Raw genomic sequence first — 23782 nt, forward strand, 5'->3', positions numbered from 1 at the left:
AGGACCGAACCATTCACAACCATGTTCAATATTACTGTGTCTACATGACTGTTGGAGTGGCTGACCCAGTCTGATAGTCTTCTAATGACAGTTCTGCAGGTGTGTGTGTCTGGGATGGAGTGCTGGCTGATATATGTGCTGCCTCTTCACTAAAGGTGTCAGTCACACCACTACAGCCTCCCAGCTGGCTGGTAATGGGAACCACAGGGACTGACTGACTGTAGTGCACCATGTCTGGCTGCTTTAATAGCAGGTTGTATCAGTCACACCACTACAGCCTCCCGGCTGGCTGGTAATGGGAACCACAGGGACTGACTGGTTTAATAGCAGGTTGTATCAGTCACACCACTACAGCCTCCTGGCTGGCTGGTAATGGGAACCACAGGGACTGACTGGTTTAATAGCAGGGTGTATCAGTCACACCACTACAGCCTCCCGGCTGGCTGGTAATGGGAACCACAGGGACTGACTGGTTTAATAGCAGGTTGTATCAGTCACACCACTACAGCCTCCCGGCTGGCTGGTAATGGGAACCACAGGAACGTACTGACTGGTTTAATAGCAGGTTGTATCAGTCACACCACTACAGCCTCCCGGCTGGCTGGTAATGGGAACCACAGGGACTGACTGGTTTAATAGCAGGTTGTATCAGTCACACCACTACAGCCTCCCGGCTGGCTGGTAATGGGAGCCACAGGAACGTACTGACTGGTTTTATAGCAGGTTGTATCAGTCACACCACTACAGCCTCCCGGCTGGCTGGTAATGGGAACCACAGGAACTGACTGGTTTAATAGCAGGTTGTATCAGTCACACCACTACAGCCTCCCGGCTGGCTGGTAATGGGAACCACAGGGACTGACTGGTTTAATAGCAGGTTGTATCAGTCACACCACTACAGCCTCCCGGCTGGCTGGTAATGGGAGCCACAGGGACTGACTGGTTTAATAGCAGGTTGTATCAGTCACACCACTACAGCCTCCCGCCTGGCTGGTAATGGGAACCACAGGGACTGACTGGTTTAATAGCAGGTTGTATCAGTCACAACACTACAGCCTCCTGGCTGGCTGGTAATGGGAACCACAGGGACTGACTGGTTTAATAGCAGGTTGTATCAGTCACACCACTACAGCCTCCCGGCTGGCTGGTAATGGGAACCACAGGGACTGACTGGTTTAATAGCAGGTTGTATCAGTCACACCACTACAGCCTCCCGGCTTTCCTGGTAATGGGAGCCACAGGAACGTACTGACTGGTTTTATAGCAGGGTGTATCAGTCACACCACTACAGCCTCCCGGCTGGCTGGTAATGGGAACCACAGGGACTGACTGGTTTAATAGCAGGGTGTATCAGTCACACCACTACAGCCTCCCGACTGGCTGGTAATGGGAACCACAGGGACTGACTGGTTTAATAGCAGGGTTTATCAGTCACACCACTACAGCCTCCCGGCTGGCTGGTAATGGGAGCCACAGGGACTGACTGACTGTAGTGCACCATGTCTGGCTGCTTTAATAGCAGGTTGTATCAGTCACACCACTACAGCCTCCCGGCTGGCTGGTAATGGGAACCACAGGGACTGACTGGTTTAATAGCAGGTTGTATCAGTCACACCACTACAGCCTCCCGACTGGCTGGTAATGGGAGCCACAGGGACTGACTGGTTTAATAGCAGGGTGTATCAGTCACACCACTACAGCCTCCCGACTGGCTGGTAATGGGAACCACAGGGACTGACTGGTTTAATAGCAGGTTGTATCAGTCACACCACTACAGCCTCCCGGCTGGCTGGTAATGGGTACCACAGGGACTGACTGACTGTAGTGCACCATGTCTGGCTGCTTTAATAGCAGGTTGTATCAGTCACACCACTACAGCCTCCCGACTGGCTGGTAATGGGAGCCACAGGGACTGACTGGTTTAATAGCAGGTTGTATCAGTCACACCACTACAGCCTCCCGGCTGGCTGGTAATGGGAACCTCAGGGACTGACTGGTTTAATAGCAGGTTGTATCAGTCACACCACTACAGCCTCCCGACTGGCTGGTAATGGGAGCCACAGGGACTGACTGGTTTAATAGCAGGTTGTATCAGTCACACCACTACAGCCTCCCGGCTGGCTGGTAATGGGAACCTCAGGGACTGACTGGTTTAATAGCAGGTTGTATCAGTCACACCACTACAGCCTCCCGGCTGGCTGGTAATGGGAACCTCAGGGACTGACTGGTTTAATAGCAGGTTGTATCAGTCACACCACTACAGCCTCCCGGCTGGCTGGTAATGGGAGCCACAGGGACTGACTGGTTTAATAGCAGGTTGTATCAGTCACACCACTACAGCCTCCCGGCTGGCTGGTAATGGGAACCACAGGGACTGACTGGTTTAATAGCAGGGTGTATCAGTCACACCACTACAGCCTCCCGGCTGGCTGGTAATGGGAACCACAGGGACTGACTGGTTTAATAGCAGGGTGTATCAGTCACACCACTACAGCCTCCCGACTGGCTGGTAATGGGAACCACAGGGACTGACTGGTTTAATAGCAGGGTGTATCAGTCACACCACTACAGCCTCCCGACTGGCTGGTAATGGGAACCACAGGGACTGACTGACTGTAGTGCACCATGTCTGGCTGCTTTAATAGCAGGTTGTATCAGTCACACCACTACAGCCTCCCGACTGGCTGGTAATGGGAGCCACAGGGACTGACTGGTTTAATAGCAGGTTGTATCAGTCACACCACTACAGCCTCCCGGCTGGCTGGTAATGGGAACCACAGGGACTGACTGGTTTAATAGCAGGTTGTATCAGTCACACCACTACAGCCTCCCGACTGGCTGGTAATGGGAGCCACAGGGACTGACTGGTTTAATAGCAGGGTGTATCAGTCACACCACTACAGCCTCCCGACTGGCTGGTAATGGGAACCACAGGGACTGACTGGTTTAATAGCAGGTTGTATCAGTCACACCACTACAGCCTCCCGGCTGGCTGGTAATGGGAACCACAGGGACTGACTGGTTTAATAGCAGGTTGTATCAGTCACACCACTACAGCCTCCCGGCTGGCTGGTAATGGGAACCACAGGGACTGACTGGTTTAATAGCAGGGTGTATCAGTCACACCACTACAGCCTCCCGGCTGGCTGGTAATGGGAACCACAGGGACTGACTGGTTACGAGACAGAAGATAGACCTGTTCCTCACCTCTCTCTGTCAGAACGGTGTGAGACGAGACAGAAGATAGACCTGTTCCTCACCTCTCTCTGTCAGAACGGTGTGAGACGAGACAGAAGATAGACCTGTTCCTCACCTCTCTCTGTCAGAACGGTGTGAGATGAGACAGAAGATAGACCTGTTCCTCACCTCTCTCTGTCAGAACGGTGTGAGACGAGACAGAAGATAGACCTGTTCCTCACCTCTCTCTGTCAGAACGGTGTGAGATGAGACAGAAGATAGACCTGTTCCTCACCTCTCTCTGAACGGTGTGAGATGAGACAGAAGATAGACCTGTTCCACACCTCTCTCTGTCAGAACGGTGTGAGACGAGACAGAAGATAGACCTGTTCCTCACCTCTCTCTGTCAGAACGGTGTGAGACGAGACAGAAGATAGACCTGTTCCTCACCTCTCTCTGTCAGAACGGTGTGAGATGAGACAGAAGATAGACCTGTTCCTCACCTCTCTCTGTCAGAACGGCGTGAGACGAGACAGAAGATAGACCTGTTCCTCACCTCTCTCTGTCAGAACGGTGTGAGACGAGACAGAAGATAGACCTGTTCCACACCTCTCTCTGTCAGAACGGTGTGAGACGAGACAGAAGATAGACCTGTTCCTCATCTCTCTCTGTCAGAACGGTGTGAGATGAGACAGAAGATAGACCTGTTCCTCACCTCTCTCTGTCAGAACGGTGTGAGATGAGACAGAAGATAGACCTGTTCCTCACCTCTCTCTGAACGGTGTGAGATGAGACAGAAGATAGACCTGTTCCACACCTCTCTCTGTCAGAACGGTGTGAGACAGAATATAGACCTGTTCCTCACCTCTCTCTGTCAGAACGGTGTGAGACAGAAGATAGACCTGTTCCTCACCTCTCTCTGTCAGAACGGTGTCAGACGAGACAGAAGATAGACCTGTTCCTCACCTCTCTCTGTCAGAACGGTGTGAGATGAGACAGAAGATAGACCTGTTCCTCATCTCTCTCTGTCAGAACGGTGTGAGATGAGACAGAAGATAGACCTGTTCCACACCTCTCTCTGTCAGAACGGTGTGAGATGAGACAGAAGATAGACCTGTTCCACACCTCTCTCTGTCAGAACGGTGTGAGACGAGACAGAAGATAGACCTGTTCCTCACCTCTCTCTGTCAGAACGGTGTGAGATGAGACAGAAGATAGACCTGTTCCACACCTCTCTCTGTCAGAACGGTGTGAGATGAGACAGAAGATAGACCTGTTCCACACCTCTCTCTGTCAGAACGGTGTGAGACGAGACAGAAGATAGACCTGTTCCTCACCTCTCTGTCAGAACGGTGTGAGATGAGACAGAAGATAGACCTGTTCCTCACCTCTCTCTGTCAGAACGGTGTGAGATGAGACAGAAGATAGACCTGTTCCTCACCTCTCTGTCAGAACGGTGTGAGACGAGACAGAAGATAGACCTGTTCCTCACCTCTCTGTCAGAACGGTGTGAGATGAGACAGAAGATAGACCTGTTCCTCACCTCTCTGTCAGAACGGTGTGAGATGAGACAGAAGATAGACCTGTTCCTCACCTCTCTGTCAGAACGGTGTGAGACGAGACAGAAGATAGACCTGTTCCTCACCTCTCTGTCAGAACGGTGTGAGACGAGACAGAAGATAGACCTGTTCCTCACCTCTCTGTCAGAACGGTGTGAGATGAGACAGAAGATAGACCTGTTCCTCACCTCTCTGTCAGAACGGTGTGAGATGAGACAGAAGATAGACCTGTTCCTCACCTCTCTGTCAGAACGGTGTGAGATGAGACAGAAGATAGACCTGTTCCTCACCTCTCTGTCAGAACGGTGTGAGACGAGACAGAAGATAGACCTGTTCCTCACCTCTCTGTCAGAACGGTGTGAGACGAGACAGAAGATAGACCTGTTCCTCACCTCTCTGTCAGAACGGTGTGAGATGAGACAGAAGATAGACCTGTTCCTCACCTCTCTGTCAGAACGGTGTGAGATGAGACAGATAGACCTGTTCCTCACCTCTCTGTCAGAACGGTGTGAGATGAGACAGATAGACCTGTTCCTCACCTCTCTGTCAGAACGGTGTGAGACGAGACAGAAGATAGACCTGTTCCTCACCTCTCTGTCAGAACGGTGTGAGACGAGACAGAAGATAGACCTGTTCCTCACCTCTCTCTGTCAGAACGGTGTGAGATGAGACAGAAGATAGACCTGTTCCACACCTCTCTCTGTCAGAACGGTGTGAGATGAGACAGAAGATAGACCTGTTCCACACCTCTCTCTGTCAGAACGGTGTGAGACGAGACAGAAGATAGACCTGTTCCTCACCTCTCTGTCAGAACGGTGTGAGATGAGACAGAAGATAGACCTGTTCCTCACCTCTCTCTGTCAGAACGGTGTGAGATGAGACAGAAGATAGACCTGTTCCTCACCTCTCTGTCAGAACGGTGTGAGACGAGACAGAAGATAGACCTGTTCCTCACCTCTCTGTCAGAACGGTGTGAGATGAGACAGAAGATAGACCTGTTCCTCACCTCTCTGTCAGAACGGTGTGAGATGAGACAGAAGATAGACCTGTTCCTCACCTCTCTGTCAGAACGGTGTGAGATGAGACAGAAGATAGACCTGTTCCTCACCTCTCTGTCAGAACGGTGTGAGATGAGACAGAAGATAGACCTGTTCCTCACCTCTGTCAGAACGGTGTGAGATGAGACAGAAGATAGACCTGTTCCTCACCTCTCTGTCAGAACGGTGTGAGATGAGACAGAAGATAGACCTGTTCCTCACCTCTCTGTCAGAACGGTGTGAGATGAGACAGAAGATAGACCTGTTCCTCACCTCTCTGTCAGAACGGTGTGAGATGAGACAGAAGATAGACCTGTTCCTCACCTCTCTCTGTCAGAACGGTGTGAGATGAGACAGAAGATAGACCTGTTCCTCACCTCTCTCTGTCAGAACGGTGTGAGATGAGACAGAAGATAGACCTGTTCCTCACCTCTCTCTGTCAGAACGGTGTGAGATGAGACAGAAGATAGACCTGTTCCTCACCTCTCTGTCAGAACGGTGTGAGACGAGACAGAAGATAGACCTGTTCCTCACCTCTCTGTCAGAACGGTGTGAGATGAGACAGAAGATAGACCTGTTCCTCACCTCTCTCTGTCAGAACGGTGTGAGACGAGACAGAAGATAGACCTGTTCCTCACCTCTCTGTCAGAACGGTGTGAGATGAGACAGAAGATAGACCTGTTCCTCACCTCTCTGTCAGAACGGTGTGAGACGAGACAGATAGACCTGTTCCTCACCTCTCTGTCAGAACGGTGTGAGACGAGACAGATAGACCTGTTCCTCACCTCTCTGTCAGAACGGTGTGAGATGAGACAGATAGACCTGTTCCTCACCTCTCTGTCAGAACGGTGTGAGATGAGACAGATAGACCTGTTCCTCACCTCTCTGTCAGAACGGTGTGAGACGAGACAGATAGACCTGTTCCTCACCTCTCTGTCAGAACGGTGTGAGACGAGACAGAAGATAGACCTGTTCCTCACCTCTCTCTGTCAGAACGGTGTGAGATGAGACAGATAGACCTGTTCCTCACCTCTCTGTCAGAACGGTGTGAGACGAGACAGATAGACCTGTTCCTCACCTCTCTGTCAGAACGGTGTGAGACGAGACAGAAGATAGACCTGTTCCTCACCTCTCTCTGTCAGAACGGTGTGAGATGAGACAGATAGACCTGTTCCTCACCTCTCTGTCAGAACGGTGTGAGATGAGACAGATAGACCTGTTCCTCACCTCTCTCTGTCAGAACGGTGTGAGATGAGACAGATAGACCTGTTCCTCACCTCTCTGTCAGAACGGTGTGAGATGAGACAGATAGACCTGTTCCTCACCTCTCTGTCAGAACGGTGTGAGATGAGACAGATAGACCTGTTCCTCACCTCTCTGTCAGAACGGTGTGAGACGAGACAGATAGACCTGTTCCTCACCTCTCTGTCAGAACGGTGTGAGATGAGACAGATAGACCTGTTCCTCACCTCTCTGTCAGAACAGTGTGAGATGAGACAGAAGATAGACCTGTTCCTCACCTCTCTGTCAGAACGGTGTGAGATGAGACAGATAGACCTGTTCCTCACCTCTCTGTCAGAACGGTGTGAGATGAGACAGAAGATAGACCTGTTCCTCACCTCTCTGTCAGAACGGTGTGAGATGAGACAGAAGATAGACCTGTTCCTCACCTCTCTGTCAGAACGGTGTGAGATGAGACAGAAGATAGACCTGTTCCTCACCTCTCTGTCAGAACGGTGTGAGATGAGACAGAAGATAGACCTGTTCCTCACCTCTCTGTCAGAACGGTGTGAGATGAGACAGAAGATAGACCTGTTCCTCACCTCTCTGTCAGAACGGTGTGAGATGAGACAGAAGATAGACCTGTTCCTCACCTCTCTGTCAGAACGGTGTGAGATGAGACAGAAGATAGACCTGTTCCTCACCTCTCTGTCAGAACGGTGTGAGATGAGACAGAAGATAGACCTGTTCCTCACCTCTCTGTCAGAACGGTGTGAGATGAGACAGAAGATAGACCTGTTCCTCACCTCTCTGTCAGAACGGTGTGAGATGAGACAGAAGATAGACCTGTTCCTCACCTCTATGTCAGAACGGTGTGAGATGAGACAGAAGATAGACCTGTTCCTCACCTCTCTGTCAGAACGGTGTGAGATGAGACAGAAGATAGACCTGTTCCTCACCTCTCTGTCAGAACGGTGTGAGATGAGACAGAAGATAGACCTGTTCCTCACCTCTCTGTCAGAACGGTGTGAGATGAGACAGAAGATAGACCTGTTCCTCACCTCTCTGTCAGAACGGTGTGAGATGAGACAGAAGATAGACCTGTTCCTCACCTCTCTGTCAGAACGGTGTGAGATGAGACAGAAGATAGACCTGTTCCTCACCTCTCTGTCAGAACGGTGTGAGATGAGACAGAAGATAGACCTGTTCCTCACCTCTCTGTCAGAACGGTGTGAGATGAGACAGATAGACCTGTTCCTCACCTCTCTGTCAGAACGGTGTGAGATGAGACAGATAGACCTGTTCCTCACCTCTCTGTCAGAACGGTGTGAGACGAGACAGATAGACCTGTTCCTCACCTCTCTGTCAGAACGGTGTGAGATGAGACAGATAGACCTGTTCCTCACCTCTCTGTCAGAACGGTGTGAGATGAGACAGAAGATAGACCTGTTCCTCACCTCTCTGTCAGAACGGTGTGAGATGAGACAGAAGATAGACCTGTTCCTCACCTCTCTGTCAGAACGGTGTGAGATGAGACAGATGGACCTGTTCCTCACCTCTCTGTCAGAACGGTGTGAGATGAGACAGATAGACCTGTTCCTCACCTCTCTGTCAGAACGGTGTGAGATGAGACAGAAGATAGACCTGTTCCTCACCTCTCTCTGTCAGAACGGTGTGAGATGAGACAGATAGACCTGTTCCTCACCTCTCTGTCAGAACGGTGTGAGATGAGACAGATAGACCTGTTCCTCACCTCTCTGTCAGAACGGTGTGAGATGAGACAGATGGACCTGTTCCTCACCTCTCTGTCAGAACGGTGTGAGACGAGACAGATAGACCTGTTCCTCACCTCTCTGTCAGAACGGTGTGAGATGAGACAGATAGACCTGTTCCTCACCTCTCTGTCAGAACGGTGTGAGATGAGACAGATAGACCTGTTCCTCACCTCTCTGTCAGAACGGTGTGAGATGAGACAGATAGACCTGTTCCTCACCTCTCTGTCAGAACGGTGTGAGATGAGACAGATGGACCTGTTCCTCACCTCTCTGTCAGAACGGTGTGAGATGAGACAGATAGACCTGTTCCTCACCTCTCTGTCAGAACGGTGTGAGATGAGACAGATAGACCTGTTCCTCACCTCTCTGTCAGAACGGTGTGAGATGAGACAGAAGATAGACCTGTTCCTCACCTCTCTGTCAGAACGGTGTGAGATGAGACAGATAGACCTGTTCCTCACCTCTCTGTCAGAACGGTGTGAGATGAGACAGAAGATAGACCTGTTCCTCACCTCTCTGTCAGAACGGTGTGAGATGAGACAGAAGATAGACCTGTTCCTCACCTCTCTGTCAGAACGGTGTGAGATGAGACAGAAGATAGACCTGTTCCTCACCTCTCTGTCAGAACGGTGTGAGATGAGACAGAAGATAGACCTGTTCCTCACCTCTCTGTCAGAACGGTGTGAGATGAGACAGAAGATAGACCTGTTCCTCACCTCTCTGTCAGAACGGTGTGAGATGAGACAGAAGATAGACCTGTTCCTCACCTCTCTGTCAGAACGGTGTGAGATGAGACAGATAGACCTGTTCCTCACCTCTCTGTCAGAACGGTGTGAGATGAGACAGATGTACCTGTATCTATATGGGTTCTATATGTGTGATGTTCCACCCCTCTCTCTGCCCCCCTCCCCCCAGATTGATGTGCTCCAGGCGGAGGTGTCTGCCCTGAAGACCTTGGTCCTGTCCACGTCCCCCACCTCCCCCTGTCACGACCTTCCTGGGGGCTCCAAGGCCCCCTTCAAGAAGGGTCACGGCCGCAACAAGAGTACCAGCAGCGCCATGCTGGGCAGCGGACAGGAACTGAGCGGCACACAGCCCATCGTACGAGACTGCAGAGAGGTAACACACACACACAGCCCATCATACGAGACTGTAGAGAGGTAACACACACACACAGCCCATCATACGAGACTGTAGAGAGGTAACACACACACACACACACACACAGCCCATCATACGAGACTGTAGAGAGGTAACACACACACACACACACACAGCCCATCATACGAGACTGTAGAGAGGTAACACACACACACACACAGCCCATCATACGAGACTGTAGAGAGGTAACACACACACACACACACACACACACACACACAGCCCATCATACGAGACTGTAGAGAGGTAACACACACACACACACACAGCCCATCATACGAGACTGTAGAGAGGTAACACACACACACACACACACACAGCCCATCATACGAGACTGTAGAGAGGTAACACACACACACACACACACACACACACACACACACACACACACACACACACACACACAGCCCATCATACGAGACTGTAGAGAGGTAACACACACACACAGCCCATCATACGAGACTGTAGAGAGGTAACACACACACACACACACACACAGCCCATCATACGAGACTGTAGAGAGGTAACACACACACACACACACACACACACACACACACACACACACAGCCCATCATACGAGACTGTAGAGAGGTAACACACACACACACACACACAGCCCATCATACGAGACTGTAGAGAGGTAACACACACACACACACAGCCCATCATACGAGACTGCAGAGAGGTAACACACACACACACACACACACACACACACACACACACACACACACACACACACACACACACAGCCCATCATACGAGACTGCAGAGAGGTAACACACACACACACACACACACACACACACACACACACACACACACACACACACACACACACACACACACACACACACACACACACACATGGACGTAACACACACAGACATGCAGTCAGACGTAATCACCCTCTGGACTCCTTCAGTTACCTCCTGCTCTTGTCTTCCTGAACTATTTCACTGCTGGCTGTTTCAGTTTCCCTGCTTCATTTAAATGGCAGATGGCTCCACATGTCAGCCAGGGCTTCTGCTCTGCACATGTCAGCCAGGGCTTCTGCTCTGCACATGTCAGCCAGGGCTTCTGCTCTGCTCTGCACATGTCAGCCAGGGCTTCTGCTCTGCTCTGCACATGTCAGCCAGGGCTTCTGCTCTGCTCTGCACATGTCAGCCAGGGCTTCTGCTCTGCTCTCCACATGTCAGCCAGGGCTTCTGCTCTGCACATGTCAGCCAGGGCTTCTGCTCTGCACATGTCAGCCAGGGCTTCTGCTCTGCTCTGCACATGTCAGCCAGGGCTTCTGCTCTGCTCTGCACATGTCAGCCAGGGCTTCTGCTCTGCTCTGCACATGTCAGCCAGGGCTTCTGCTCTGCTCTGCACATGTCAGCCAGGGCTTCTGCTCTGCTCTCCACATGTCAGCCAGGGCTTCTGCTCTGCACATGTCAGCCAGGGCTTCTGCTCTGCTCTCCACATGTCAGCCAGGGCTTCTGCTCTGCACATGTCAGCCAGGGCTTCTGCTCTGCTCTGCACATGTCAGCCAGGGCTTCTGCTCTGCTCTGCACATGTCAGCCAGGGCTTCTGCTCTGCTCTGCACATGTCAGCCAACTCCTTATTGATTCATCTTGCCTGAGTAGTGAGTCATTTATTATCAACTCCTTATTGATTCATCTTGCCTGAGCAGTGAGTCATTTATTATCAACTCCTTATTGATTCATGTTGCCTGAGCAGTGAGTCATTTATTATCAACTCCTTATTGATTCATCTTGCCTGAGCAGTGAGCCGTTTATTATCAACTCCTTATTGATTCATCTTGCCTGAGTAGTGAGTCATTTATTATCAACTCCTTATTGATTCATGTTGCCTGAGTAGTGAGTCATTTATTATCAACTCCTTATTGATTCATGTTGCCTGAGTAGTGAGTCATTTATTATCAACTCCTTATTGATTCATCTTGCCTGAGTAGTGAGTCATTTATTATCAACTCCTTATTGATTCATGTTGCCTGAGTAGTGAGTCATTTATTATCAACTCCTATTGATTCATCTTGCCTGAGCAGTGAGTCATTTATTATCAACTCCTTATTGATTCATGTTGCCTGAGCAGTGAGTCATTTATTATCAACTCCTTATTGATTCATGTTGCCTGAGCAGTGAGTCATTTATTATCAACTCCTTATTGATTCATGTTGCCTGAGCAGTGAGTCATTTATTATCAACTCCTTATTGATTCATGTTGCCTGAGCAGTGAGTCATTTATTATCAACTCCTTATTGATTCATCTTGCCTGAGTAGTGAGTCATTTATTATCAACTCCTTATTGATTCATGTTGCCTGAGTAGTGAGTCATTTATTATCAACTCCTTATTGATTCATGTTGCCTGAGCAGTGAGTCATTTATTATCAACTCCTTATTGATTCATGTTGCCTGAGCAGTGAGTCATTTATTATCAACTCCTTATTGATTCATCTTGCCTGAGCAGTGAGCCGTTTATTATCAACTCCTTATTGATTCATCTTGCCTGAGTAGTGAGCCGTTTATTATCAACTCCTTATTGATTCATCTTGCCTGAGTAGTGAGTCATTTATTATCAACTCCTTATTGATTCATGTTGCCTGAGTAGTGAGTCATTTATTATCAACTCCTTATTGATTCATCTTGCCTGAGTAGTGAGTCATTTATTATCAACTCCTTATTGATTCATCTTGCCTGAGTAGTGAGTCATTTATTATCAACTCCTATTGATTCATGTTGCCTGGGTAGTGAGTCATTTATTATCAACTCCTTATTGATTCATGTTGCCTGAGCAGTGAGTCATTTATTATCAACTCCCTATTGATTCATGTTGCCTGAGCAGTGAGTCATTTATTATCAACTCCTATTGATTCATGTTGCCTGAGCAGTGAGTCATTTATTATCTGCCTTGTTCCCTGAACAAGGCAGTTAACCCACTGTTCCCCTGAACAAGGCAGTTAACCCACTGTTCCCTGAACAAGGCAGTTAACCCACTGTTCCCTGAACAAGGCAGTTAACCCACTGTTCCCTGAACAAGGCAGTTAACCCACTGTTCCCCTGAACAAGGCAGTTAACCCACTGTTCCCTGAACAAGGCAGTTAACCCACTGTTCCCTGAACAAGGCAGTTAACCCACTGTTCCCCTGAACAAGGCAGTTAACCCACTGTTCCCCTGAACAAGGCAGTTAACCCACTGTTCCCTGAACAAGGCAGTTAACCCACTGTTCCCTGAACAAGGCAGTTAACCCACTGTTCCCTGAACAAGGCAGTTAACCCACTGTTCCCTGAACCAGGCAGTTAACCCACTGTTCCCTGAACCAGGCAGTTAACCCACTGTTCCCTGGTAGGCCGTCATTGTAAATAAGAATTTGTTCTTAACTGAGTTGCCTGGTTAAATGCAGATTTAAAATAGGCAGTGGAGGGGGCAGCAGGTAATGACCATGACATCAGCGTTCCTACTGTAGCTGTATCAAGGTGACATAGTGTAACAGTCAGTTTGAGACCGACACAATGTGAAATCCCCATCAGAAATAACACACGTGTCATGAAACCATTGTTCTACTGTAGGAGCGTTTTAATCCTGGTTTCTCTGGCCAGCTGCCCTGTCTGTCCCTGTTACTGTTGACACCAGATTACAGCCACACCTGTACATTGAAAAAGTTCATAGACATGTTTTTTTGGTGGAGGAGACCCTCTCTCTGTCTTTTTCTCCCCTGCTCCCTCCCTCCCTGTCTCTCTCTCATACGGTAATGTCTTTGGGTCAGTGAAACCTTACCCAGAGATAAATCACCGATCCATCAGCCCTCTCTTTTACCTCTCACTCCTCATCTTCTCTCTGCTGCTGAGGGCTAGGGTTATTATTCTGCATATTTCCTCCTTCCTCTCTCTCTTTCTCTCTCCTCCACGCTCTCTCTCTCTCCTCTAGCTCTCTCTCTCTCCTCTAGCTCTCTCTCTCTCTCTCCTCTAGCTCTCTCTCTCTCTCTCCTCTAGCTCTCTCTCTCTCTCTCCTCTAGCTCTCTCTCTATCTCTCTCCTCTAGCTCTATCTCTCTCCTCTAGCTCTCTCTCTCCTCTAGCTCTCTCTCTCTCCTCTAGCTCTCTCTCTCCTCTCGCTCTCTCTCTCTCCTCTAGCTCTCTCTCTCTCCTCTAGCTCTCTCTCTCTCCTCTAGCTCTCTCTCTCTCCTCTAGCTCTCTCTCTCCTCTTGCTCTCTCTCTTTAGGTCTGTCTCTCTCTCTTTTGATCTCTCTCTCTCTCTTTTGCTCTCTCTCCTCTAGGTCTCTCTCTCTCTCTCCTCTAGGTCTCTCTCTCTCTCTCCTCTAGGTCTCTCTCTCTCTCCTCTAGGTCTCTCTCTCTCTCTCCTCTAGGTCTCTCTCTCTCTCTCCTCTAGGTCTCTCTCTCTCTCTCCTCTAGGTCTCTCTCTCTCTCTCCTCTAGTTCTCTCTCTTGCTCTTTCCACCCTTCCCCCTCCCTGTTTGCAGTGACCCTCATGAAGCTGGACTATCAGTAGGTATGAATAGGAGTGAAACTGAGATCTGTGAGCACTGCAATACAGCAGAATGAATCGTCCATAACTATCTTCCTGGAGGCTGACGAGGGGATCTGGATGTGTGGTCTGTTGGTGTGTGGAAGTTATGTTGTCCAGGTATGTGTGTGACATTAAAGTGTCTACTTTGCTCCTCCTCCTCTTCCTCCACCCCCGACTCCTCCTTCCTCCACCACTACTCTTCCTGCTCCTCCTCCTCTTCCTCCACCCCGACTCCTTCTTCCTCCACCCCTCCTCTTCCTGCTCCTCCTCCTCTTCCTCCACCCCCGACTCCTTCTTCCTCCACCCCTCCTCTCCCTGCTCCTCCTCCTCTTCCTCCACCCCCGACTCCTTCTTCCTCCACCCCTCCTCTTCCTGCTCCTCCTCCTCTTCCTCCACCCCCGACTCCTTCTTCCTCAACCCCTACTCTTCCTGCTCCTCCTCCTCTCCCTCCACCCCTACTCTTCCTGCTCCTACTCCTCCTTCCTCCACCGATACTCTTCCTGCTCCTCCTCTTCCTCCACCGATACTCTTCCTGCTCCTACTCCTCCTTCCTCCACCGATACTCTTCCTGCTCCTCCTCTTCCTCCACCGATACTCTTCCTGCTCCTACTCCTCCTTCCTCCACCGATACTCTTCCTGCTCCTACTCCTCCTTCCTCCACCGATACTCTTCCTGCTCCTCCTCCTCTCCCTCAACCCCTACTCTTCCTGCTCCTCCTCTCCCTCCACCCCTACTCTTCCTGCTCCTACTCCACCCCTACTCTTCCTGCTCCTACTCCTCCTTCCTCCACTGATACTCTTCCTGCTCCTCCTCCTCCTTCCTCCACCCCTACTCTTCCTGCTCCTCCTCCACCCCTACTCTTCCTGCTCCTACTCCTCCTTCCTCCACCCCTACTCTTCCTGCTCCTCCTCCACTCCTACTCTTCCTGCTCCTACTCCTCCTTCCTCCACCCCTACTCTTCCTGCTCCTTCCTCCACCCCTACTCTTCCTGCTCCTACTCCTCCTTCCTCCACCCCTACTCTTCCTGCTCCTCCTCCTCCCTCCACCCCTACTCTTCCTGCTCCTCCTCCACCCCTACTCTTCCTGCTCCTACTCCTCCTTCCTCCACCCCCTACTCCTCCTTCTGCTCCTACTCCTCTTCCTCCACCCCCTACTCCTCCTCCTCCTCCTCTTCAGCTGGACAGTCTCCTGTTTAGTGAGTTTAAGTTGTGGAAGGAGGAGCCCAGTCTGGAGAGGAACAGCTCCTTCCTGGAGAGAGTCTACAGAGAGGACATCTACCCCTGTCTCACCTTCTCCAAGAGTGAGGTACACACACACACACACACACACACACACACACACACACACACACACACCTCACCATCTCCAAGAGTGAGGTACACACCACACACACACACCTCACCACCTCCAAGAGTGAGGTACACACCACACACACACACACACACACACACACACAAAACCCCACACACACACACACACACACACACACACACACACACCTCACCTCCTCAAAGAGTGAGGTACACACCACACACACACACCTCACCTCCTCAAAGAGTGAGGTACATACCACACACACACACACACACACACACACACACACACACACACACACACACACACACACACATAGTATAATGTCTGGAGCTGTTATAACCTGTGTATTCCATTAGGGAGCAGTATAATGTCTGGAGCTGTTATAACCTGTGTATTCCATCAGGGAGCAGTATAATGTCTGGAGCTGTTATAACCTGTGTATTCCATCAGGGAGCAGTATAATGTCTGGAGCTGTTATAACCTGTGTATTCCATCAGGGAGCAGTATAATGTCTGTTATAACCCAGTCTGTGTATTCCATCAGGGAGCAGTATAATGTCTGGAGCTGTTATAACCTGTGTATTCCATCAGGGAGCAGTATAATGTCTGGAGCTGTTATAACCTGTGTATTCCTTCAGGGAGCAGTATAATGTCTGTTATAACCCAGTCTGTGTATTCCATCAGGGAGCAGTATAATGTCTGGAGCTGTTATAACCTGTGTATTCCATCAGGGAGCAGTATAATGTCTGGAGCTGTTATAACCTGTGTATTCCATCAGGGAGCAGTATAATGTCTGGAGCTGTTATAACCTGTGTATTCCATCAGGGAGCAGTATAATGTCTGGAGCTGTTATAACCTGTGTATTCCATCAGGGAGCCAGTATAATGTCTGGAGCTGTTATAACCTGTGTATTCCATCAGGGAGCAGTATAATGTCTGGAGCTGTTATAACCTGTGTATTCCATCAGGGAGCCAGTATAATGTCTAGAGCTGTTATAACCTGTGTATTCCATCAGGGAGCAGTATAATGTCTGTTATAACCCAGTCTGTGTATTCCATCAGGGAGCAGTATAATGTCTGGAGCTGTTATAACCTGTGTATTCCATCAGGGAGCAGTATAATGTCTGTTATAACCCAGTCTGTGTATTCCATCAGGGAGCAGTATAATGTCTGGAGCTGTTATAACCTGTGTATTCCATCAGGGAGCCAGTATAATGTCTGGAGCTGTTATAACCTGTGTATTCCATCAGGGAGCAGTATAATGTCTGGAGCTGTTATAACCTGTGTATTCCATCAGGGAGCAGTATAATGTCTGTTATAACCCAGTCTGTGTATTCCATCAGGGAGCAGTATAATGTCTGGAGCTGTTATAACCTGTGTATTCCATCAGTATAATGTCTGGAGCTGTTATAACCTGTGTATTCCATCAGGGAGCAGTATAATGTCTGGAGCTGTTATAACCTGTGTATTCCATCAGTATAATGTCTGGAGCTGTTATAACCTGTGTATTCCATCAGGGAGCAGTATAATGTCTGGAGCTGTTATAACCCTCTCGTGTTGTCATTAGTGTTCTGTACTAGTGTTGTCATTAGTGTTCTGTACTAGTGTTGTCATTAGTGTTCTGTACTAGTGTTGTCATTAGTGTTCTGTACTAGTGTTGTCATTAGTGTTCTGTGCTAGTGTTGTCATTAGTGTTCTGTACTAGTGTTGTCATTAGTGTTCTGTACTAGTGTTGTCATTAGTGTTCTGTACTAGTGTTGTCATTAGTGTTCTGTACTAGTGTTGTCATTAGTGTTCTGTGCTAGTGTTGTCATTAGTGTTCTGTACTAGTGTTGTCATTAGTGTTCTGTACTAGTGTTGTCATTAGTGTTCTGTACTAGTGTTGTCATTAGTGTTCTGTACTAGTGTTGTCATTAGTGTTCTGTACTAGTGTTGTCATTAGTGTTCTGTGCTAGTGTTGTCATTAGTGTTCTGTACTAGTGTTGTCATTAGTGTTCTGTACTAGTGTTGTCATTAGTGTTCTGTACTAGTGTTGTCATTAGTGTTCTGTACTAGTGTTGTCATTAGTGTTCTGTACTAGTGTTGTCATTAGTGTTCTGTACTAGTGTTGTCATTAGTGTTCTGTACTAGTGTTGTCATTAGTGTTGTCATTAGTGGTGTCATTAGTGTTGTCATTAGTGTTCTGTACTAGTGTTGTCATTAGTGTTCTGTGCTAGTGTTGTCATTAGTATTCTGTGCTAGTGTTGTCATTAGTGTTCTGTGCTAGTGTTGTCATTAGTGTTCTGTACTAGTGTTGTCATTAGTGTTCTGTACTAGTGTTGTCATTAGTGTTCTGTACTAGTGTTGTCATTAGTGTTCTGTACTAGTGTTGTCATTAGTGTTCTGTACTAGTGTTGTCATTAGTGTTCTGTACTAGTGTTGTCATTAGTGTTCTGTACTAGTGTTGTCATTAGTGTTCTGTACTAGTGTTGTCATTAGTGTTCTGTACTAGTGTTGTCATTAGTGTTCTGTACAAGTGTTGTCATTAGTGTTCTGTACTAGTGTTGTCATTAGTGTTCTGTACTAGTGTTGTCATTAGTGTTCTGTGCTAGTGTTGTCATTAGTGTTCTGTGCTAGTGTTGTCATTAGTGTTCTGTACTAGTGTTGTCATTGGTGTTCTGTACTAGTGTTGTCATTAGTGTTCTGTACTAGTGTTGTCATTAGTGTTCTGTACTAGTGTTGTCATTAGTGTTCTGTGCTAGTGTTGTCATTAGTGTTCTGTGCTAGTGTTGTCATTAGTGTTCTGTACTAGTGTTGTCATTAGTGTTCTGTACTAGTGTTGTCATTAGTGTTCTGTACTAGTGTTGTCATTAGTGTTCTGTACTAGTGTTGTCATTAGTGTTCTGTACTAGTGTTGTCATTAGTGTTCTGTGCTAGTGTTGTCATTAGTGTTCTGTGCTAGTGTTGTCATTAGTGTTCTGTACTAGTGTTGTCATTAGTGTTCTGTACTAGTGTTGTCATTAGTGTTCTGTACTAGTGTTGTCATTAGTGTTCTGTACTAGTGTTGTCATTAGTGTTCTGTACTAGTGTTGTCATTAGTGTTCTGTACTAGTGTTGTCATTAGTGTTCTGTACTAGTGTTGTCATTAGTGTTCTGTGCTAGTGTTGTCATTAGTGTTCTGTACTAGTGTTGTCAGTGTTCTGTGCTAGTGTTTCTAGTGTTCTGTACTAGTGTTGTCATTAGTGTTCTGTACTAGTGTTGTCATTAGTGTTCTGTACTAGTGTTGTCATTAGTGTTCTGTACTAGTGTTGTCATTAGTGTTCTGTACTAGTGTTGTCATTAGTGTTCTGTACTAGTGTTGTCATTAGTGTTCTGTACTAGTGTTGTCATTAGTGTTCTGTACTAGTGTTGTCATTAGTGTTCTGTACTAGTGTTGTCATTAGTGTTCTGTACTAGTGTTGTCATTAGTGTTCTGTACTAGTGTTGTCATTAGTGTTCTGTACTAGTGTTGTCACCATACCACCATTTTAACTTCCAACCCAATACCAGCTTTACTATCACAATACTCTATAGCATCACATAATAATAATAATAATATATGCCATTTAGCAGACGTTTTATCCAAAGCGACTACAGTCATGTGTGCATACATTCTACGTATGGGTGGTCGTGAATCGAACCCACTACCCTGGCGTTTAGCGCCATGCTCTACCAACTGTGCCACAGAAGGACCACATCACTTGATACAAAAACTATATCACACATATTAAAGGCATATTAGCCAAAGTTACAGAATGGCACTTGATCCAGACAGATGAACTCAGCTTTTGAGTTCAATATCATTACATTTTAAATGCTTTACTTGCAACATTGTTCATGGAGACAACCGTATATATAGAATAAATTATACAATCATATACAATCAATCAGACTTTTACCAATCTGACTACATAACTCCATAATGGTAATCAGTTATTGGAATGGTCCATCTCTATTGGTTAACTGGGTAAATCAGGATGTCGACTAGGTCTATTCCTAATACAGGTGGATGTATATTATTCAATAGGAGTGTATAGGAGTTGTTTTGGCTGATTTCATGAGGCTACAGACGACAAACAATCTCTTTTCATTGAGTTATTCAGCTTGTTTTGGCTGATTTCATGAGGCTACAGACAACAAACAATCTCTTTTCATTTACGACTTATTGGTGACGGCTAAGAGAACATATCGTACTGATTAACAACATTTGTGTAGAAAAAAAAGCAATCTCTTCTTTCTAGAAGTGTGCGCTGTCTCTTTAAATGAGTGTCATTTGTTAGGCTGATTGTGGCTATGGAATCTACTGAAACCAGGAGGAGGCAAAGGAGAGAATTTAGTTTTTGGTGCTGCAAGGGAGACTAAGTCAATTAATAAAGTTTGTGGTGACAATCAGCTTTAAAATCAGCGTATTTTGCATTATGGTTTGGATATTATCACAAACAAAGTACGAGGGTAGTGAATTCAGCTGTAGTCGAGTTAGAAAAGTTTGCCTACATTTTAAACCTGGAAGCTACCGGTATCGTCCTGCATTGTTAAACATTTCTGGCCTGTATGGACATTGTTTTGCGAACCGTAATGAACAATTTCATTACGGTCCGTGTGGCATTATTCAAGCGTGTCAGTGTCTGTGCAGCATGAGTGGGGACTGTGGAGCTAATGCAGCCCAGAACAGTCTAAAATATACAGTACACTGAATAGACTGATCTGTTACACTGCCCTCTTGTGGCAGAATAGAGGTACTGACAGATGAGAAAAACTGACACTTACTGAAAGAAGTATTTAGAAATGTTGACTAAAACTAGAAGTAACTGAAGCAGTACTGTCTATAAATATAATGTACTTTTACCCTGACCCCTAACATCTGACCTCATCTTGGACGCTGTGGACTTAAGGTGGGCTTCAGAGCACTTTCACCCTTAACTCTAACCTCTCCTGTAGCTGGGGTCGGCCATCTTGGAGGCAGTGGAGAGGAACACGCTCAGTGTGGAGCCGGTGGGCTACCAGACGCTGCCTGTCGTCAAGGCATCTGCTGTGGAGTGTGGAGGACCAAAGTGAGTACGCTAACAACTACCCCAGCTGACAACTACCCCAGCTGACAACTACCCCAGCTGACAACACGCTGACGACTACCCCAGCTGACAACTACCCCAGCTGACAACTACCCCAGCTGACAACTACCCCAGCTGACAACACGTTGACGACTACCCCAGCTGACAACTACCCCAGCTGACAACTACCCCAGCTGACAACTACCCCAGCTGACAACTACCCCAGCTGACAACTACCCCAGCTGACAACTACCCCAGCTGACAACTACCCCAGCTGACAACACGCTGACGACACCCCAGCTAACAACGACCCCAGCTAACACGCTGACCACGACCCCAGCTAACACGCTGACCACGACCCCAGCTAACACGCTGACCACGACCCCAGCTAACACGCTAACGACCACGAATCCTAGGGGGAGATTACAATGTACTGAAACTGCTATCCTCCTTCCTCACCCAACCGTGACCAATCAGAATCCACCGCTGACAATTGACTTCCTGATAATGTCTCTGACCTTGGTTAGAATATTGGGTGGATTAAAGGAGATTATTTGTTCAATTTGGGGAATTATGTTTTTGTTCTCAGTGGTTCCCTGTCTGTGTGAAGGGAATACAATGTGTTTACCCAAAGACCTCATTCATTCTGGTTCCACACTGCTCTCTCACCATTTCTTTCATTCTTCCTCTCGCTCTGTGTCTCTCCCCTCGCTCTGTGTCTCTCCCCTCGCTCTGTGTCTCTCCCCTCGCTCTGTGTCTCTCCCCTCGCTCTGTGTCCCTCCCTGTGTCTGCTCTGTGTCTCTCCCCTCGCTCTGTCTCTCCCCTCGTCTCTCCCCTCGTTCTGTGTCTCTCCCCTCGCTCTGTGTGTCTCCCCTCGCTCTGTGTGTCTCTCCCCCTCGCTCTGTGTGTCTCTCCCCTCGCTCTGTGTGTCTCTCCCCTCGCCTCTGTGTGTCTCTCCCCCTCGCTCTGTGTGTGTCTCTCCCCCTCGCTCTGTGTGTGTCTCTCCCCCCCTCTCTGTGTCTCTGTGCTCTGTGTGTCTCTCCCCCTCGCTCTGTGTGTCTCTCCCCCTCGCTCTGTGTGTCTCTCCCCCTCGCTCTGTCTGTGTCTCTCCCCCTCGCTCTGTGTGTGTCTCTCCCCCTCGCTCTGTCTGTGTCTCTCCCCCTCGCTCTGTGTGTGTCTCTCCCCCTCGCTCTGTCTGTGTCTCTCCCCCTCGCTCTGTCTGTGTCTCTCCCCCTCGCTCTGTCTGTGTCTCTCCCCTCGCTCTGTGTGTGTCTCTCCCCCTCTGTGTGTGTCTCTCCCCTCGCTGTGTGTGTCTCTCCCCTCGCTCTGTGTGTCTCTCCCCTCGCTCTGTGTGTGTCTCTTGGTTTCAGAAACCACTTGGTTTCAGAATGGTCTTTCTTACCACTGTCTCTCTGTTTCTTGTCTCTCCTCACAGAAAGTGTGCCCTTAGTGGCCAGACCAAAACCTGCAAGCACAGAATCAAGTTTGGTGATTCCAGCAACTATTACTACGTGTCTCCTTTCTGTCGTTATCGGGTGAGTTTTACCACGTCTACAGCACTCTCATTTATCAACCTGTAAACGTCTCCTCATTTATCAACCTGTAATCCCTACAGTCCACACTCTCATTTACCTGTAACGTCTACGGCACTCTATTTATCCTCTAACGACGTCTACAGCACTCTCATTTATCAACCTGTAATCAACCTGTAATCCCCCAGCACTCTCATTTATCAACCTGTCTACAGCACGACGTCTACGGCACTCTCATTTATCAACCTGTAATCCCCTACGACGTCTACAGCACTCTCATTTATCAACCTGTAATCCCCCTACGACGTCTACAGCACTCTCATTTATTTATCCCCTACGACGTCTACGGCACTCTCAAATTCACCCATTTATCAACCTGTAATCTATAGCACTCTCATTTATCAACCTGTAATCCCCTACGACGTCTACAGCACTCTCATTTATCAACCTGTAATCCCCTACGACGTCCACAGCACTCTCATTTATCAACCTGTAATCCCCTACGACGTCCACAGCACTCTCATTTATCAACCTGTAATCCCCCCGTCTACGGCACTCTCATTTATCAACCGTCCACAGCACTCTCATTTATCAACCTGTAATCCCCACAACGTCTACAGCACTCTCATTTATCAACCTGTAATCCCCTACGACGTCCACAGCACTCTCATTTATCAACCTGTAATCCCCTACGACGTCCACAGCACTCTCATTTATCAACCTGTAATCCCCTACGACGTCCACAGCACTCTCATTTATCAACCTGTAATCCCCTACGACGTCTACAGCACTCTCATTTATCAACCTGTAATCCCCTACGACGCACTCCATTTACAGCACTCTGTTTTACCTTAACGTCTACAGCACTCTCATTTATCAACCTGCATAAGCACTCTCATTTATCAAAAAGTCTACAGATTCTGTAATCCCTACGACGTCTACGGCACTCTCATTTATCTGTAATCCCCTACGACGTCACGGCACTCTCATTTATCAAGACATTTACTCTCATTTATTGATTCTCGTCTACGGCCTCTCATTTATCAACCTGTAATCCCCAGATCACAGCACTCTCATTTATTAACGTCTAATTTGCATAGGATTCATGTCCACCATCTGTTTCACCAGTCTAGACATTTCCTTGATCTCTCCCTCTCTCCAGATCACGTCAGTTTGCATCCACCAAGGGCTGGTCAAGCTGCAGGACGGTGAGATCAGCTAGCAGTGCATTTCCTGTGACGCTGCAGCCATGTTGTTTTGCCTACAGTCACATGTGAATACACTTTGTCATTAGTGGTTTCAGCTAATGTGAAGCTTTGGATGGATCCCATGGATAGACGTGCTATCAGGAAACCACAGTACAAGGCCACATGCATATGAATAAGTCATGTTGAGTAGTGTGTCTTATG

The 23782-nt window shown here is 48.1% G+C and overlaps 1 protein-coding gene and 3 long non-coding RNA genes across 11 annotated transcripts in view; 2 read left to right on the top strand and 2 right to left on the bottom strand.

Annotated features, from left to right (window-relative positions):
• Positions 1-23581, top strand: part of LOC127924955 (rab-3A-interacting protein-like) — a gene marked incomplete at both ends in the record, with an annotated part of 51698 nt that extends 28117 nt beyond the window's left edge. The window contains 6 exons of the mRNA XM_052509625.1: positions 9685-9888; positions 15637-15765; positions 20732-20844; positions 22277-22417; positions 22805-23180; positions 23536-23581. Coding sequence (XP_052365585.1) covers positions 9685-9888; positions 15637-15765; positions 20732-20844; positions 22277-22417; positions 22805-23180; positions 23536-23581 — 1009 coding nt within the window. The remainder of the gene's footprint in view (positions 1-9684; positions 9889-15636; positions 15766-20731; positions 20845-22276; positions 22418-22804; positions 23181-23535) is intronic.
• Positions 13-3190, top strand: LOC127924954 (uncharacterized). 6 transcript variants are annotated; one of them, XR_008119410.1, is made up of 4 exons: positions 13-330; positions 566-642; positions 801-954; positions 2957-3190. It is a non-coding gene; the product is annotated as an uncharacterized LOC127924954 (long non-coding RNA). The 6 variants fall into 6 exon arrangements; XR_008119407.1 differs by lacking the exons at positions 13-330; positions 566-642; positions 801-954 and adding exons at positions 1034-1185; positions 1523-1599; positions 2726-2802; XR_008119409.1 differs by lacking the exon at positions 566-642.
• Positions 3188-9619, bottom strand: LOC127924951 (uncharacterized). Its single transcript, XR_008119401.1, has 4 exons — positions 9585-9619; positions 6942-7100; positions 6047-6245; positions 3188-3368 (listed from the first exon to the last, which is right to left on the bottom strand). It is a non-coding gene; the product is annotated as an uncharacterized LOC127924951 (long non-coding RNA).
• LOC127924952 (uncharacterized) lies at positions 16132-17317 on the bottom strand. Of its 3 annotated transcripts, XR_008119404.1 has the most exons (4): positions 17190-17317; positions 16681-16821; positions 16492-16632; positions 16141-16398 (listed from the first exon to the last, which is right to left on the bottom strand). It is a non-coding gene; the product is annotated as an uncharacterized LOC127924952 (long non-coding RNA). The 3 variants fall into 3 exon arrangements; XR_008119403.1 differs by lacking the exon at positions 17190-17317 and having other exon boundaries at positions 16132-16258; positions 16681-16991; XR_008119402.1 differs by lacking the exon at positions 17190-17317 and having other exon boundaries at positions 16134-16398; positions 16681-16991.
• Positions 23582-23782: the final 201 nt, after the last annotated feature.

Source organism: Oncorhynchus keta, unplaced genomic scaffold, assembly GCF_023373465.1.
Source record: "Oncorhynchus keta strain PuntledgeMale-10-30-2019 unplaced genomic scaffold, Oket_V2 Un_contig_4817_pilon_pilon, whole genome shotgun sequence".
In the NCBI taxonomy this organism is placed as follows: Eukaryota; Metazoa; Chordata; class Actinopteri; order Salmoniformes; family Salmonidae; genus Oncorhynchus; species Oncorhynchus keta.